Below are 19116 nucleotides of genomic sequence, written 5' to 3'. Positions count from 1 at the left end.
CCTAAATTATTGTGTCTCATTGATTGTAATCCCTTGAATCTAACCGTTTATTGATTTGTAAAGCCCTTCATTTGATACACATATAAGCCTTTGTTGTCCTTTGTTTCTTTTTGTTCCTGTCATATTGTTATGTATATGGCATAGCGTTATATTGTATCTATTTTTTTGAACTCACTAAGCGAAGCCCGCTTATCCCTTTCAGTGTTTAACTATTTCAGGTGATAAGCATCCAAAGTAAACAGACTTTGTTGGAGGACTTAGAGTAGTTGACACTACTACGTTTTTACTTGGTATACATATATGTATATGGATCATAAATTCATGGGTAGTTATGTGTTTATACAAATAGTTATGAAACTTTGTAAAAACCCTTTTAGTTGGTTTGTATCCATGCTTTTTTAGACCACTAGTGTGAATTATAATTATGAATATGCATGTAGCATGTTTGCCTTTATGGTAATTTTAGTGAATGTGGTCTTTCAATCATGGTATCAGAGCACTAGTTTAAGTGAACTAAATTCCACGAACTGGTATTTAGACTTAAACTGTTGGAAGTTCAATATATGAACATATTCATTGTCCATATATGGATACAAACCATAGGAAAGACTTAAGTGGGGTGTTGGGTAATGATAAATCCTTATATTCTTACGTGTTATGTTACTCCAAATTTTTCAGAGCAATGACTGAGTAGGAGGGTAGTCATACACCAGATGTGGGTGGAGATCTTCATCTTAATGAGGGAGATACTCCAATATCCCCTCGTGAGGCGCGACTTTTGGATAAACTTACTGGTGTTATTTGACAAACTCTCGAACAACAAAAAAGGGATAGTGATAAGGGTAAAGAGAAAGCCACCGGAGAGTCTTCAAGAGAGAAAGCGAAACGTCCCTCATTCAAAACTTTCAAGAGTAGTGGTGCTACAGAGTTTTCAGGTGTCCTTGATCCCATTGTTGTTCTTACCTGGATCCAGAACATAGAAAAAGTATTCCGTATCTCCCATGTGGTTAATGAAGACAAGGCTAACTATGCTTCTGCAATGCTCATTGGAGAAGCCTTAGTTTGGTGGGAAGCGACATTTAAAGCTCTTAACGAGTATGACCAGGAGAATTTATCTTGGGAGATGTTTAAAATCCGCTTTCTAGGAAAATATTGTCCTCTAGATATGAGGAGAAGACTGGAGAAGGAGTTCCTCGAACTTAAGCAGGGAGGAATGACTGTGACCGAATATGAAACTCAATTCAATCAAAGGGCACGGTTTGCTGCGAAGTATATCCCGACTGAAGACGATAAAAGTCAGTTATTCATGGAAGGGTTACGGTATGAAATCCATGATTTTGTGATCAACCGGGATATTCTATCATTCGATAAAGCTGTTGAGTATGCCCGAAAGCGCGAGCATGACTTAGAGATACGTGGTGCCACTCTTTCTGTCCCGAAGCATCCACATGTTGATCGAACTGTTTCTGTTTCAACTATTCCATTGGCTCAATCTGATCCTAGCACAAAAGTACAATCTCAGAGCGCCTTTCGTGGTCACGGTTGGCCACAATATTTTTCTCTTCAGTCGAGAGCTCCACCACTGTGCCAGAAATGTGGAAAGAGCCACCAGGGCCAATGCAGGGTAGGAAAAGGACCGGTGATTTGCTATGGATGCGGAGAAACAGGTCATATGAAGCCCGTTTGCCCGATGAGGAATGTTACATGTTATGCTTGCGGTGTTACTGGCCATAGAAAGCGTTTTTGCCCAACTCTTACCAGCCAAATGGTGGGAAGCCAACCTTCCGTTCAACAACCGGTGGGTACTTCAACCCAAAAGGAGGAGGTGCCAAAGGCTAAAGGTCGTGCATTCCAGATTACCCCAGAGGAGGCACGCGAGGACCTGAATGTTGTGACTGGTACATTTCTCGTCAATTCTAGACCTGCTCCCATCTTATTTGATTCTGGTGCCTCAGATTCTTTTGTGTCTCGTGAATTTGCACGATGTTTTCAAATTGCTTGCTATGCACTCGCCCAACAATTTCATGTAGATACCGCTGGAAGTGTATCATTACTTGTTGATAAAGTCTATAGAGATTGTGTCATAGAAATTGAAGGTTATAATTTTCTTGCCAATTTGATTCCTATCTCCCTACCCAACTTTGATATCATTCTCAGCATGGACTAGTTGTCAAAGAACCATGCAGAACTCTTGTGCTATGAAAAGATAGTACGCATTCCTATTAAAGGGGAGAATCCTATATATGTCTATGGTGAACAAAGAATCTTAAAAATAATCTCTATCCTTAAAGCTCGTAAATTCATATCGAAGGGGTGTTCTATTTATCTGCCCTACTCAGTTGATGTCTCAAAAGAGGAGAAGAAAACGGTAAATGATGTTCCCGTTGTTAACGAATATCCTGATGTTTTCCCCCGATGACTTTCCTGGCCTTCCTCCGGATAGGCAAGTAGAATTCCGAATTGACCTTATGCCTGGTGCTGCTCCGATTGCAAAGACTCCTTATCGTCTCGCGCCAACAGAGATGAAAGAAATGATGATCCAGCTGCAGGAATTACTTGACAAAGGCTTTATCCGACTGAGTACTTCTCCCTGGGGTGCTCCGGTATTGTTTGTCAAGAAGAAGGACGGATCAATGCGGATGTGCATTGATTATCGTGAGCTGAATAAGGTGACTATCAAAAACAAGTACCCACTACCTCGCATTGATGATTTATTTGATCAACTTCAGGGTGTTAGCTATTTCTCGAAGATTGATTTGAGATCTGGATATCATCAGTTGAAAGTTCACGAGCAGGATGTACCGAAGACTGCTTTTCGTACTCGATATGGGCGTTATGAATTCCTTGTTATGCCGTTTGGTTTAACAAATGCTCCTGCTGTATTCATGGATATGATGAATTGGGTATGTCGCCCAATGCTCGATAAATCAGTCATCATATTCATTGACGATATTCTAATCTATTCCAAGTCTGAAGCTGATCATGCCATTCATATTCGTGCGGTATTAGAACTTCTTCGAAAGGAGAAACTATATGCTAAATTCTCGAAATGTGAATTCTGGCTTCGCCAAGTTCAATTTCTTGGCCATGTTATTTCTAGTGATGGTGTATCTGTAGATCCTATCAAAATTGAAGCCATTCAAAATTGGGAAGTGCCCCGTAATGCTTCCGAAATTCGTAGTTTCTTGGGTCTCGCGGGATATTAACGGAGATTCATTAAAGACTTTTCTTGTATAGCCGTACCGCTCATGAGTCTTACAAGGAAGGATGCAAAATTCGAATGGGGTGAAGCCCAAGAAAAAGCTTTCTCAACTCTAAAAGATCTTTTGACTCGTGCTCCAATCTTATCACTCCCAGAAGGTGATGATGATTTCTCCGTATACAGCGATGCTTCAAGATTGGGACTCGGTTGTGTGTTGATGCAACATGGTAAAGTGATAGCTTATGCCTCAAGACAACTGAAAGATTATGAAAAGAATTATCCCACTCATGATCTCGAACTCGCTGCAGTGGTATTTGCCCTAAAACTTTGGAGGCGTTATCTTTTTGGTACAAAATGTCAATTATTTACCGACCACAAAAGTCTCAAGTACATATTCAGTCAGCAAACTTTGAATATGAGACAACAACGAGCCATGGAGCTGATCAAAGATTATGACTGTGAAATCCTATATCATCCTGGAAAAGCCAACGTAGTTGCCGATGCACTTAGCAGAAAAGTTTATCGTAATAGTATGTGTTATGCTATTACTCATACCACAGTAAAATTCACTATTCTAGATGAACTAGTGAAATGGCAAGAAGAGGCCCTAAAGCCAGAAAATGTGAAGAAAGAAGGGATGATACATTATAATGATGCTTTACTTGATGATCCGCGAGGATTAAAAGTATTCAAGAATCGGCTATGGATTCCAAAGATTGGTGGATTCAGATAGAAGATTTTAGATGAAGCCCATAAATCTAAACATTCAATACATCCTGGTACAAGTAAAATGTACTATGATGTAAGAGCTGATTATTGGTGGCCTGGATTAAAGAGAGACATTGGAAGATATGTACATGAATGCTTAGTATGCTTACAAGTCAAAGCAGAGCACCAAAAGCCTTATGGAACCCCAGAAAGTCTTAGTGTTCCTGTATGGAAATGGGAAGAACTATCCATGGATTTTATTACCAAATTGCCAAAGACTGCTAGACAGCATGATAGCATTTGGGTAATTGTCGACTGCCTGACTAAAAGCGCTCATTTTCTTGCCATGCGTGAAACGGCTCCAATGGAGAAATACGCACAAGTATACTTGGATGAAATTGTTGCAAGACACGGTGTGCCACTAAAGATCATTTCCGATCGTGATACTCGCTTCACTTCACACTTTTGGGCAAGTATGCAACGTGAAATGGGATCTCGAGTTGCTCTCAGCACAACTTATCATCCCCAGACAGATGGTCAGACGGAGAGAACAATCCAAACCGTAGAAGATATGCTTCGTGCATGTGTCTTGGAGTTCGGTGGTAACTGGGATAAATACTTACCTCTTGTCGAATTTTCGTATAATAACAGTTACCACGCTTCAATCAAAATGAAACCATATGAAGCATTATATGGTCGCAAATGTCGTACGCCATTGTGTTGGCGAGACATAGGACAAAAGATCCTTGGAGTCCCTGAAATGATTCAAGACACCACCGACAAGATTCAAATTGTACGAGAAAGAATGAAAGCGGCCCAGGATCGACAAAAGCCCTATACAGAAAAGAGGAGATGGCCCATAGAATTCCAGGTGGGTGATTTCGTAATGCTAAAAGTATCCCCGTGGAAAGGCATTATGCGATTTGGGAAGAAAGGAAAACTAAGCCCTAGATTTGTTGGTCCTTTCAAAATCATCCAGAGAGTTGGTAAACAAGCATACCGCTTGGAATTCGCGGAAGATTTGGCAGGTATTCATGATGTGTTTCATGTGAGCTATCTACGCAAATGCTTGAGCATCTATGATGAGACAGTTCCATTATCCGAGGTGAAATTGGATAATAAGTTAAGATATGTAGAAGAACCAGAAGAGATTATAAATGAGAGAACGGTTGATCTGCGTAATAAAGATGTGGAGTTAGTGCTTGTCAAGTGGAAACATCATCGAGGCCCAAATTATACTTGGCAAAATAAGAATGAGATAAGAGAAAAATATCCCCGCTTGTTTAAATCGTCGTGATTTCGGGGACGAAATCCTCAAAAGGAGGAGGTATTTGTAACATACACTTTAGTAACCTTGTTTAATTATCATGTTTCATATGATTGTTAGTTTAACAAAAAAATATTATTATTTTTCGGTATGGTTTTAAGCTTTGATTTCTAACGAAATAGTTTTATAATATTTGAAGTTAAATTAAGTTTAGAATCATTTGAAAGGTATTGGAAGTGATTGGAAAGTCTTATGTGATTCCGATCAAAAAGTCAACTATCGGAATTAACGAAAGTATAACGTCTAAGTTGGAAATAAGTAAATCTGATTTTATTGGAAGATCTTTTCTAGGATATTTTTATTGGAAGTTGTAAATTATCTCGTTAGAAACGTATAGGCGAAAACCTCATCGAAAACGAAGTTTCGAGCGAAAAGTTATGCAAGTTTTAGTCTTTAGCGGTAAAATGGGTACCCAAACCGGGTCAAACCCGACCCAAGTCGGGTTTTTACCCATTGAAACACGATTTTGAGTCATTTTTCTGCCATTTTCAGTTCCTCACCATCCCTATGGGAGATTTTCACATACATGATCAATCTTGATCAAGTTTTGAACATTAAATCAAGATTTTGAGTGTTCTTGAAGTATCAAGTCTAGTAATCAAGGTATGAACTCTTAATTATTTGATTAACCCTTGTAATTAGTGAGTTATTAAGAGATTAGGGTTTGATCAAAGTGGGTTTACCACTGATTTAATGAAATTAGGTATGAGTTTATGTTATTAACCTAGAATCTTAAATGGAAATCAAGTAACTACATGTAAACTTGAGAATTAATCATATGGTTTAAGAGTAATTAGTGAAAATGAGTAATGAAACCCATGGTTTATACTTGAATTAGAATGGATTACTAAAATATTCAGTTTTATCATTGTAAAAGAAGAGCTTGGTGATATTTATCATGAGGTTTGATCATGTAAAGGGTAAAATGAAATTATAAAGGGTATAATTGTCCTGTTTTTGTAAAAATCACCAAAAATTGTAGAAAAATCGTATGGAGATGTGCTATATATCCCTGGAAAGCTGAGAATGTCTACTTTGATTTTTGTTTTAATACCAAAATCTAATTCCGGACTTAAGATGGGTGAAAAGAGCTATATGTTCAGTGCAGTAAGGCTGAATTTTGACAGCTTTGGGACATTTTGACAGCTTTAGGATACTGTTTTGTAAAATTCATAGTAAATTATAGAAAAACCATAAAAATGTGAGGTCAGTGGCATTAGAAAGATATAAGAGTCTATTCTGTTAATATTTATAATTTATTAGTTATTTTGACATTTAAGAAGGGTAAAACAGATCTGCAAGTGACAGCTATACAAAGAACAAAAACTAAAATTTCTAAATTGAAAACAACATAACTTGAGAGTAGTTAAGTAATTGCTTATGAAATTTGAAATATGAACTCTAGGGGTATAATTGAAGGTTTTAGAGGCATGAGGATGGTGTAATTTCATCAGACAAAAGAGGAATTTTATCGCAACATTCGGTTACAGCACAGTGAGTTCAATATAGGGACAATTGTATGTTATGTGTTATATGTGCAATGTGCTTTTTTATGTTATTGATCTAAGTGGTTATTACTTGATATTGATTTTGATGCCTTTGGCCATGTAGAGCATGACTCGTATCACTTTGGTATTGGCTTTGTGCCTTTGACCATGTAGAGCATGACTCGTATCACTTTGGTATTGGCTTCGGGCTAGGTAAGGCTGAAAGCCTGTATATTCTAGCAACATGATTAAAAGGGATTGTGTTTTAAATTCCTCTTGGGCTGGAATTTATGATGTTTATGATCCTAAATTATTGTGTCTCATTGATTGTAATCCCTTGAATCTAACCGTTTATTGATTTGTAAAGCCCTTCATTTGATACACATATAAGCCTTTGTTGTCCTTTGTTTCTTTTTGTTCCTGTCATATTGTTATGTATATGGCATAGCGTTATATTGTATCTATTTTTTTGAACTCACTAAGCGACGCCCGCTTATCCCTTTCAGTGTTTAACTATTTCAGGTGATAAGCATCCAAAGTAAACAGACTTTGTTCGAGGTCTTAGAGTAGTTGACACTACTACGTTTTTACTTGGTATACATATATGTATATAGATTATAAATTCATGGGTAGTTATGTGTTTATACAACTAGTTATGAAACTTTGTAAAAACCCTTTTAGTTGGTTTGTATCCATGCTTTTGTAGACCACTAGTGTGAATTATAATTATGAATATGCATGTAGCATGTTTGCCTTTATGGTAATTTTAGTGAATGCGGTCTTTCATAAAACTTTTTATTTATCTGATATTACACAATACTAAGCTGGGAAAGATATAAAAATGGATTTCCAAGCTGTTTAATTATATTTTATGATTTTTGAGCATTTATTCCAATAAAAATTGAAATAAATATAAAACAGTTTCCAAAATTACCCAAACTTTTTATTTAACTGTTATTGTACATAAATATGCTGGGAAAAATATAAAATATATTTTTCAGTGGGTATTTCTATTTTTCCTTGTTTTATTCCTTTAAATAATCATTAATTGAAGAAATAATATTAAACAGTTAAAATAAATTACCAAAAATTTTTGTAACATCATTTACAGTATAAGTAACCTGTGAAAAATATCAAAAGTGGTTTTCATAATGTATAATCTGGTTTTGGGTATTTATGTGTATTTATGTGTATTTAAGTGTAATTAACTTTAGAAAATAAGAGAAAAGTAGTTTACAGTAGAGAAAAATCCTCAAAGTTTTGATGTAATATCCTACTGTACAATATGATGTTATGGTAAATTTTCATGAATTTTGGATAATCAGAACTATTTTACCCATTTTAAAACCATTATAAATACCGAAAATCGGGAAAAATAGCAAGGGATGATGAAAAATGTTGAAATTATTTTTCTTGGTCACTCATCACAGGGAAGGTATTCGAAAATTGTTAGATAAAATTTTCACACTCTCTAAAGTGGTTTTGTGATTTATTATATCTTAACAAAAAGAAAATCGGAAATCATACCAAACAGAAACAAAAATTGATGAAATTTAGTGAGGAGTCATCATCCATCATAGGGGTCATCCATGAATTTGTTCCGGATTTACTGACATCTGGAAGTATTTTATGTGATTTATGCCCTTGGTTTCTAGCAATAATTTTAATAAATCAAAGAAATAATAAAAACTTTTGGTATTTTACAGATTATCACATGCATGTGAGGGCTTTCAAAAGGAAAAGTGTTCAAAATTTATTCAGAAGGGAAATAGGGGTATTGAACCCAAACAAGTTAAGAAATGTTGCATGCAATGGTGCATGAGATGTAAATGTGGCTGAAGTTCATGAATTTGTGTAGCCCATTCAGTGAGGTTTTAAGCCACGAAATTTCAGCCATCATTCACTGGATATGTTAAGCTTCTAAATTATTTTTCCTCAGATTTATGGTTGGGTTTAAGGCTATTGATCATGCAAGGCAAAAATGGTGATCACAGAAAAAGAGCTGTTTGCGCAACTCTTTTGTAAAAATTGCCAAAAATCGGATATTTAATATTTTACAGTGAGACCAGTTGGGTTTGAAATTTAATTCATGGAACTATCCAATACAAGAAGAATATCATAATTTGGTTAAGTAATGACCGAGTTATGGTCGTTCAAATTTGAACAAAGTAATCTGGCAGATTGCATGTTTGCTTTGAGTGCATTCTTAGGATATTTTGACAAGAACATCATGCATGCCTTTGTTAAGGTTCGATTTCTAGCACATGCATGGAGTGAATGAGCATCCAAGATGTACTAGAAATTGTTTAAATGCTTTTGATCATGTAAGAACACAAAAGAAATGGAGAAGAAGATGTAATACTTGGTTTTGAAGTCACATGGACATATGTGCATCATTTTCACTCCTTGCATGGGTTTGATCTCGGATTTTTACCATTTCAAACAAATGCATTGTGTTATGGTGAGAATCTACAAACTACAAGGGAAAAATAAGGATTTCTAGCCATGGAAAGGCATAGAATCCGAAAAGTAGAGAAAACTATGAAGAAGAAGAAGTAAAAATCATGAAACTATGAGAGAAGATGTTGTTGTTTACCTTGGTTTTGACTTTGAGAGAAGTAAGAACACTTCAAGGTCTCCTAAATCTCGAAATTATGGCAGAGGAAGGGAGGATTTCGTTGGTTAGAGAGAGAAAGGAAGATAGTTTGTGTGAGAGGAGAGTGGAGTGTAAGAGAGTGAAGAGAGAAGAGGAAGTGTGAGAGATTTAGCTTAATGATTGTGTTTTGGGAAAAGAGAGGGCATGGGGAGGGGAGAATGGCCGGCTCTTGCATGCCTTAAGCCTCCTCTCTCCTAATTTTCAAATTTTATAAAATTCCCTCTATTTTCTTTATAAAAACCCTAATTTTATAAAAGTGTTTATTAAGCAAATTTGATTTATTTAAAAATATTGTTTTTAACTAATAAATTATGATTAATACTTGATAATTTAATTTCTATTTCATTGATTATAATTCATAATTTGATTAATAAAAATTTGATATTAGAAAGTTTATAGCCAAATTTTATAAAGTTTTTAAGCTTTATAATTTATAAGTTTGGATTTTTAGCTCTTTTAGGGTTTTGGAATATTGTTTGATATTCATCATCATAATGAAGTATAATTAGAATATTTTAATTTATTTTTAGGGTTTTATACCCTTTTTCAGTTATAACTAAGCTTGAAAGTTTCATTCAAATTATCGCATTAGCATTTCCTATTGTAGTTAAGCAACTTACTAGAATTGTAAGTGTCAAGTATATTAGTCCTAGATCTTAGTTGGATCCTAGTTTATGCAAGATTTTGACCTAATCTATACTACTAGGCCATGGCATGTTGTGCATGAATGGTTTTTATAAAGATGCATGAGTCCAAGAATGACCTGAATTTGACAGTTGTCACACCTAATGCTTTGATAATCCTTTATCTAAGCTTATACACCTTTGTCTTAGATAGTTCATATGTGTGTCTAAACAATTCAGACCAATTGCCAAATCTCACAGTTCGAATCATGGAAAGGGATACCGTAACCATAATTGAATTCGAGAATCCAATTTTCACAGTCACTATCTTTTTAAAATCTCTCTTTGTGAAAGCATTTCCTCACAGTTATTTTCATGAAGGAGGGAATCTTATGACACTTAGATTTTAATGGTGTATGTGTTCCTATCCATGTGAATTTGTCAAAACCAAAGTTTACGACAAATTCAAACTCATATGGACCGACCTTTCTTAATCTTGATTTCTTGCCTTATGGTAGCACAATTGCCCACCATGTGTTCCAAGTAGTTAAGCAACTCACCCTTTCCTATCAATGTACTTTCCATTGATCAAGGTCCTTGCCTTTTATACATTCAAATGAGAACTCATAGAACTCACATGCATAATTCACTCAATTGGAATGGCACAGAAACAAAATAGTGTCAACACGATAGGTTGTAAACCTCGAATCGTGTGCTAGTGATGATCGATAAGGTTTATTTTGATTTGTTCTTGAAACCTTTCAAGACCATTAAGACTCCCACTAACTCCTTGACATATAAGATTCCTTTGTCAATAAACATTTCTTGACAAACAAATATTCAAGAGTTAGTGTAGTTTTTATCAAAACACTTCATAAATTGGTCCTAGTTGGTCTTTGTCTTATCCAAGACATCACAACTTTCCACATTTGATGAATGTAATAAACCTTCTTAATACTTATCACTCAATTTCACAATCTTAACTCTAAGACTTGTTTTGGAACGAAGTATGACTGACTTCTTGATTTAACCATTTCTTCAGTTCTTGATTCCTCTTCTTAGACATATAATTATACTAAGACTCACTTAGAGGATCAATTGAGATATGGTTCTTAATCATTAAGACCTATCATAAAGCATAAAAGGTACTCTCCCTTCTTCTTAGAATGGAGAAACTTTTATCTTTCTGCCTATTTGATTCTTCTTATTCGTTCTGCTATTGATTTAAACTTTTTCAATCAATTCAGAATTACACTTAATCTTATAAGTATAATCATATTTACTAAACCTTTAGTAAATCATGACGAATATCTTTGTTACTCTTATGGTGGACTTTGATCAACACACAACTTTGTGTACTCGATCTCCTAGTCCTTCACTTGACACTTTGTCAATGAATCAGTCTAATTTCCAAATATGAAATTTCTCATTCATCGTGCAACCAAGTTGCATGATTCCATGTTTCTGTCCAACTGAAACTTAGGCGATGAGAAACTCTCCCTATTTGGTAAATTCTTGACATTTCCATAAACAACATAATTAAGAATCAAATCCATTATTGCTAATATTAGAAACATCCAAAACATCACTATGCTAATACATATTTCTAATTCTAACTCTAAGTAGTAGCTTAAGAACCTAATCTTCAAGTAATGCGATTGAAATCCATTCCTTCACGGTTAGATTCTGCTCACTTCTTCCCTTAAGCTTCCTTTCTTTTCTTCGATCCTACAAAACATCAATTGTAATCTTATCACATTATGTATTAAGAATCTAGAATAGAAGCTTAAAAGAGTTAGTCAATGGATTTTACCTAAAGCAGAGCCATGCGTTTTGACTCTCCCATCTCTTAGATCTCTTAGGTAAATAGGGAAGCTTCGTCTCCAATGCCCCTTCTCTTGGCAATAAGAGCAAATTGACTCTTTTGGAACAGGACATGGAACTACTTCAGACATTGCCTTTCTCTTGATCAAACTTTTCGATAATAGCATGTCTTTCGTTGCCATTGCCTATATCCATAGAGGTTTGAAAGGTAGATTCACCAATCAACTTTGCTTTTCCATTGCGTCAAACCATTGCTGATTCAGCAGCAATAAGCATATAAGTGACATCTATAAGGGTCACGTCGTGGTTCATCATATAGTACTCTCTTACGAACTGACTATACGAGTTAGGAAGTGACTGAAGAACCCAGTCAATAGCCATCTCGTCACAGACAACGGATCCCAACATTCTTAACCTATCAATGTGTGACTCCATCCCTAGGACGTGTGCACACACCAACTTTCCTTCTTTATTTTTACTTGCCAAAAGGGCTTGAGTGAGCTTGAACTTTTCATGCCTTCGAACTTGTGGGTCAGGGAGAATAATTGGAGGAGGTGGAGGAAGTGAAGTATGATTTCTTGTTCCTCGATTGAATCGTGGAATATCATCTTCATGTGGAATGCTTGTTCCACGGGATTTGGGAAGACCATAGTTTTCGTACTTTGACATCTACAAAACGAGAGAAAACGAATTCAAGTTAGTTGATTGATTGAGTCCTTAGTAAATCACCCAAATGAGATACTAAGGCTAGGACCCAACACAATACGCTACAACCTAGAAAAGGGATGTCGTAATCTAGTTGCAGGATATTTGAAGGTAAGTGAATGACGATTCACTAATTTCCACCATGAAAAACGAAAAAAAAATTAAGTTTTAAATCTATGAAAACTCCCAGATTCTTTGAGATTCATTGAACATTTCAATGGCATGTTTAAATCTCGATATGCCCCTCTAGTTTGTGACTGGGATGCCGAGGATCACAAAGCGGGTGTGAATAACCATGCAAACTTAGATGGTGCCCTCACATGTTACGGTGACCTATTCGATGTGCCAGTAAACCACACACGCTCCACCGAACTATGAAAAACATTGAGTCACCCTTTGCTACCTTTGCTTAGAAGCATTTAGTGTGCTGGTTAACCACACACGCTCCACTAACGTCTTCGCAAGGGTACAAAGTGTAATTTCATGGAATTGCATCAATTCACTTTTTCCTAAGTAACTAAGATTGGGAATTTGTAAAACATTTAGTTACTTTTGTACTTCATTATACTTATAATGGAAGGTTTTGTCCTATCCTACACAGTCGGCTAACAACCCTCCACTAGTCAAGAGTGCGGTGGGTAAGAGTGGATACCCATTCAATCGTCATTTTATAGGCAATTTCCTTAAACACTCCTTATAGACCAAATTCGTGAATGAGGCCTACTAACGGTAAGAATAACTTTACTCATACATATATATAATGTTAGACTTTTAATGTTATATATATAGTATAGGGTGTATTTTACACTTTTAAAATACTAGGAGGTCAAATTTAACAATTATACTTTTAATTCAATTAAATTGTGAACCTAAACTTTTATGGATTTATTAAACCTCTTCTAAGTATACACCTTAATTAATTAATAAAACCATAAGGGTGTGATTTGAACTTTTCAAAACAATACCAGGGTTTTAGAATTTAACATTCCTAAATTAAACTTTTAATCAACTTTTAAATTCCAAAACTTGAGGGCAAGTTTTGAAACATTTCAAAACATTTGGGATCAAATAACAAATAATCTAAATTAACATTTAATCACATAATTATCTATATTTGATTTATTTAATAATTTCTTGCAAAACAATTTACCAATTTAATCAAAATAATTACTCAATTATCACATAAGGAATTAAATATTTTATTAATTGATAAATATCTTCAATTAGATCAAGAATATACTCATATATATCATAAAATCGGATTTATATTGATCTAATATGCTAAAGGCAAGTATCTCAAAGATAAACAACAAGAAATCCCGATATTTTCTCTTTCTGACGCTTGGACTCGCCGAGTACCCCAATGGACTCGCCGAGTCCATCAGACAGATTCACAAAAATCGAATTTTTCAACTTGAGCAAACATACAAGGCATCAATACAATAGAAATCAATCAAGGCTCTGATACCACTGATGGGTTTTAGTCATAAGAACATCCTATGTGCTCATACAAACCCTAATGGTTGGATCTAGGTTTCTCTATTGTACATGCAATTTATCCAAGACTATAAACCCTAGATCTAGCATATGATAATCAAGATAACATATAAATAAGGGTTTAGATCATACCTTGATTGTTATGTAGCAATAACAATCTCAAATCCTTCTTGTATTGACTTTAGAAAGCTTAGAGTCACAAATGTCACTCCTCTAATGGTTCACAAACACCAAGAGCAAGAGGACGAAGAGGAGAAGAGAAGGAGGCTGCCCAAAACGTGTGGAAACCCTAGAAAGAAGGTTGTCCACGTTTTTGGGGCATAAGGGCTCTATATATAGTGAGGCTATTAGGGTTATCTAACAAGGTAACCCTAATTTGGATGCTTAAGCCCTAAGCAATCCATGGACTCCTTTCCTTAAAGGCCTTGGACGATTTCAAATGGGTTTCCCCATAGAATTCGTCCAACCTTATAATATAAGGCAATCCATAGCCCATTTGCAATTATCTTATAATTACAATTCTAGTCCCTTAAGTTTAATTAATCTCTTTTAGTCACAAACTTAATTCTTATTAATTCTTGACTAATATTAATTAAACAATATGATTTCTCCTTTAATATATTATTCTCGTAATATATTAATAAATCATATTTAATCCTTTCTCTCCATAATTCATCCTATCAAGTTGCTTTGGTGAAGGCAACCCAAAAGGACCATGCACCATCGGGTCAAGTACATACCAAAATAGTTATGGACTTAGACACTAATCCAACACATACTTGGTGTATGGCAAAGCTATTGTTTAGAAAAACATAGTGTACATGCTCGGAGCATGGGACAACTATTGTTTTAATTCAAGAATAAAGTTGATAGCTGAAACAGTATATAATGAATAATGTCTAATCATATGGTGATAAATAAATGGTGTTTTATTTATGTTCATAGGTTTTGATACCATATTAGATTCAATTATTTTTGTGTTTCATTTTGCATGTTTTGACTTCCAGAATAAACTAGGTTATTCTTCCGGAATGACTAAGTTATTCAAACCATCCATAGTCGGTCATATGTTGGAAGTAGATATGAATCAAGATTGTCATGGGTTGGCTTGTAGAGGTCCAAGTTGGGCTACAACACTCATGAGTGCTCATAAGTTCTGAGTATTGGATTCAACCCGCGCTCATTGGAATCACTTCATGGATTTTATCACGAGTGATCATGAGACGATAATATCTTATATTCTTCAAATCTAGAGATATAAGTTGTTACTATGAGTTGGATGTACATTGATTGCACGAAAACGCATTCGGTAACTCGGTGTTATAAAACGTGCCATTGTGTAAGATTAAACAAGTAGTAGAACAAGCCATATGAGTCGAAGTTTATCCATTCCTTTTACCTTCGGGATAAAAGCGATATATGTGGGCCCCTCGATGATTTAATGATAATACATGTGAGTGCTTGGCCAAGCCATGACTGATTTGATTTGTTCAATCAGTCAGTCATCATGAATCAGAAATCGGGAAGCAACAAATGGACAGAGAGAATGATTTTAATCCATTTCTCACTCCATATGATATCTAGAATGGAGAAATATATGATCACTTATCTAATGGACAAGTCCTTGACAAAGGTCAGATTTCATCGACAAGGTCAGAGTTCGACAGAAGCTTTTGAGAGCTACGATTGCCAGTCGATTCTTGAAGTCATACACAATAATAGTTTTAGACTTATCCAAGTGGGAGACTGTTGGATTAAAGTCTAAGTCCATAAATATAATTGGTAAGACTTGACCTGATCCGGCATGGTCTATTTGGGTCGCATGGCATCAAGCATTTGGATAGAGTATAATGAGAGAAATAACACTTAAGGTTTGTTAATATATTATAAGTTCTAATATATTAATTGTTGGATTAATGTCTAAGTCCATAACTATAATTGGTAAGACTTGACCCGACCCGGCATGGTCCATTTCAGTTGCATGGCATCATGCATTTGGATAGACTAAAATGAGAGAAATAACACTTAAGGTTGGTTAATATATTATAAGTTCTAATATATTAATAAGATTATTTAATTAGTATTGATCAAGAATTAATCTAGGACTAATTAAGTGATCAAAAGAAGACTAATTAAATATATGTGTTGATTGTGTAAATCATCCATACTTATATAGTGGGCTAATGCTCCATGGATTATCTAGTTGGGCTAAAACCATATGATGCTTCATGGATGTTCCATGGTGTTTTTGTACCCATGGATCATGGAAATAAAAGGCCATGTCAATTAGGGTTTACATGGTGTAACCCTAACTATATATGCATCTTATTCTTGACCAAAATGGGCACTAGTATCATTCTAGAGAGGGCTAGCCGATTTTCATGAAGTGTACATTTATCTCAATGTTATTCCAAAAGCAATTGATGTTGTGTGAACCATTTGAGGTGTCACACTTGAGGCACTAGGCACTAAAGCTTTATGAAGACATTCTACATCAAAGAGGTATGTATTCTATCTTGTTATATTCATTGTTTTGTATGCTAGATTATGATAATACCTTGGATGTTCATATTTGTATGTATAACAAAGAAAACATAGATCCAAGGTATTTAGGGTTGCATGTACACTTAGGAGTGTTAGAATGCTCAAAAACCAACAGTGGTATCAGAGCTTAGGCTTGTTTTCTTGTTATACTTGCATAAGTAGCTGAAAAATTGAGTTTTGATGCTGTCTGCCCAGCACACTCGCCGAGTCCATGAATGGACTCGCCGAGTCCAAGGAAAAAAGCATCCAACTCGCCGAGTTGGTTCGTGCACTCGACGAGTTGGACCCCCAGACAACATAAATTCGACTTTTTTTGGCTAGAAATGGACTAGGAACATTACCCTAAGTAGTTTTTGAACTTATAAACTTGTTTTTGATGTGGTAATGTTCATGCTAATCCAATTTCAAAGATAATTTTCAATAGATTCATGTTTTGAATTAGTTTAGTGATTAGGCTAATTATATGAAAAAGTTTGATTTGAATTATCTTGTTCTTATGAGTTGCTTAGATTAATAGAAAGTGATGTGAAATTATTGTTTTCAATCCAAATTAATCTAAGAGTTGATTCTAAAATGTGTTTTGTAACTTGTCCTCAAGTTATATGAAAAGTCACATTTAAGTTTCATAAAACTCATAAAAGTTGGCAAAGGTTACAAAAAAAATGAAAAGTCTTGTCCTCAAGTTATAGAGGTTCAAGAGTCACTTCATTAAGTAATAAAATATGTAACCTTAACTAATTCCATAAGTTACAAAATAAAGAAAAAGTTACATTCTTTAATAATTTAAAGTCTTCCATAACTTGTCCTCAAGTTATGGAACTTGAAGAGTTTTTTTTAATTAAAACTACTTTAAACACATAAGTTATGGATTTAATTAGTTTTGAATAGTTTCAAAACTTGCCCTCAAGTTTTGGAATGTGAAAAGTTTTCTCTTATGAATACTTTAATTCCAAATTAGCCCTTAGAATTTTAGAAGTTAAAATTCAACCCTTATACTTTATAATATTATAAGTTAATAATATTTATATATATGTATAAGAGTAAAGTCAGTCTTACCATTAGTAGGCCTCATTCACGAAGCCGGTCTATAAGGGGGGTATAAGGTTACTGCCTATAAAATGGCAGTTTAATGGGTGTCCACTCTCACCCACCGCTTCCTAGACCGGTGGAGGGTCCTTAGCCGAACGGGTTTGACAGGACTATAATTCTCCCTTCATTAAAAGTATTAACGATAAATACTAAGTAACTAAACCTTTTATTAATACCCAATCTTAGTTACTTAGGAAAATGTGAATAATGTGCTAATCCATAAAATTACACTTTGCACTTTGTTTAAGTCGGTTAGTGGAGCGTGTGTGGTTAACCGACACACTAACTCGTATTTAACATGGTAGGCAAAGGGTAACTTAATGTTTATCATAGTATCGATGGAGCGTGTGTGGTTAACCAGCACATCGATTGAGGGGTAAACACTTAAGGGTACCAAGTAATTTGCATGGTTACTTCACACCTTGTTTTTTGATCCTCGGCATCCCAATCACAAAACTTGAAGGGCACACTCGAGATTGAAACATGCCATTGAACAGCTCAATGAATCTCAAAAAATCTAGGAGTTTCAAATCAAATTAAAACCTAATAACACATTTCGTTTATCTTGGTGGAAATTAGTGAATCGTCATTCACCTACCTTCATATATTTTATTGCTTGGATTATGGCATCCCTCTTCTAAGTAATAAAATAGATTGTTGGGTCCTAGCCTTAATATTTCATATTGGGTGTCATATTAAGGACTTTAGATCAACTATCTTGAATATCTCCCAAAAGATGTCTGGTTTAGACATTTATGATCTTTCCAAATCTCTTGGAACAAGCTTTCCTAAATGAAGATGATCTCCCATGGAAATCATACTTCTTTCACCTCCTCCAATTATTCTCCCTAACCCACAAGTTCAAGGTCACTCAAGCCCTATTGGCAAGGCAAGGTCTAGGTGTGATCACATCTTGGAGACGTGGTCACATATTGACAAGCCGGGAGAGCTGGGTGTCAAAGTCTTGAGAAAGTTGGTGGTTCAATCACTTTCTAAGTCACATAGTGAGCTCCTTTGGGACTCCTATGAAACAGACTATGACAAGACCCTTAATGATCTTATGTATTTGCTAAGATCAACATCCTAAGACTTTATGGAAATTGACAATGATGACATTGGATATCCAGTAAAGCTCTTTCTTCCCAATGGAAAGGGATCGGCCATAGTCAACTCGGTTGACCAAATGGTAAAGAGAAAAGCTAAGTTTGTGATAGTCCCGTGTACCATTACCAAAGGGTCCATATGTTTATATTGCCAAAGGAAGGGGCATTAGTTGCAAAGCTGCCAAATTTACCTAAGGAGGTTAAAGTCAATAAGTTTGACTCTACTTCAGGTAAAGTCCACTATCTAACTCTGCTAAGTTTCTATTATAAGATTCTTGATACATGATGTGATTGGGTCACATGTTGATGTTTTAAGAATCAAAGAGAACTGAAGAAACTTAAAGAAAGAAT

At 35.2% G+C, this 19116-nt stretch overlaps 1 protein-coding gene across 1 annotated transcript; it reads left to right on the top strand.

Annotated features, from left to right (window-relative positions):
- The first annotated feature begins 424 nt into the window (after positions 1 to 424).
- Positions 425 to 2167, top strand: LOC145066769 (uncharacterized). Its single transcript, XM_079014045.1, has 2 exons — positions 425 to 456; positions 829 to 2167. Exons 1-2 carry the CDS (start codon positions 425 to 427, stop codon positions 2165 to 2167), a joined length of 1371 nt encoding a protein of 456 aa, XP_078870171.1.
- The last annotated feature ends 16949 nt before the right edge of the window (positions 2168 to 19116 follow it).

The sequence above is a fragment of the Lactuca serriola genome, chromosome 1, assembly GCF_051521515.1.
Source record: "Lactuca serriola cultivar US96UC23 chromosome 1, Lser_US96UC23_V15, whole genome shotgun sequence".
NCBI classification, from domain to species: domain Eukaryota; kingdom Viridiplantae; phylum Streptophyta; class Magnoliopsida; order Asterales; family Asteraceae; genus Lactuca; species Lactuca serriola.
The sequence above is the reverse complement of the archived record's forward strand: the minus strand, read 5'-3'. Positions and strand labels throughout refer to the sequence as shown.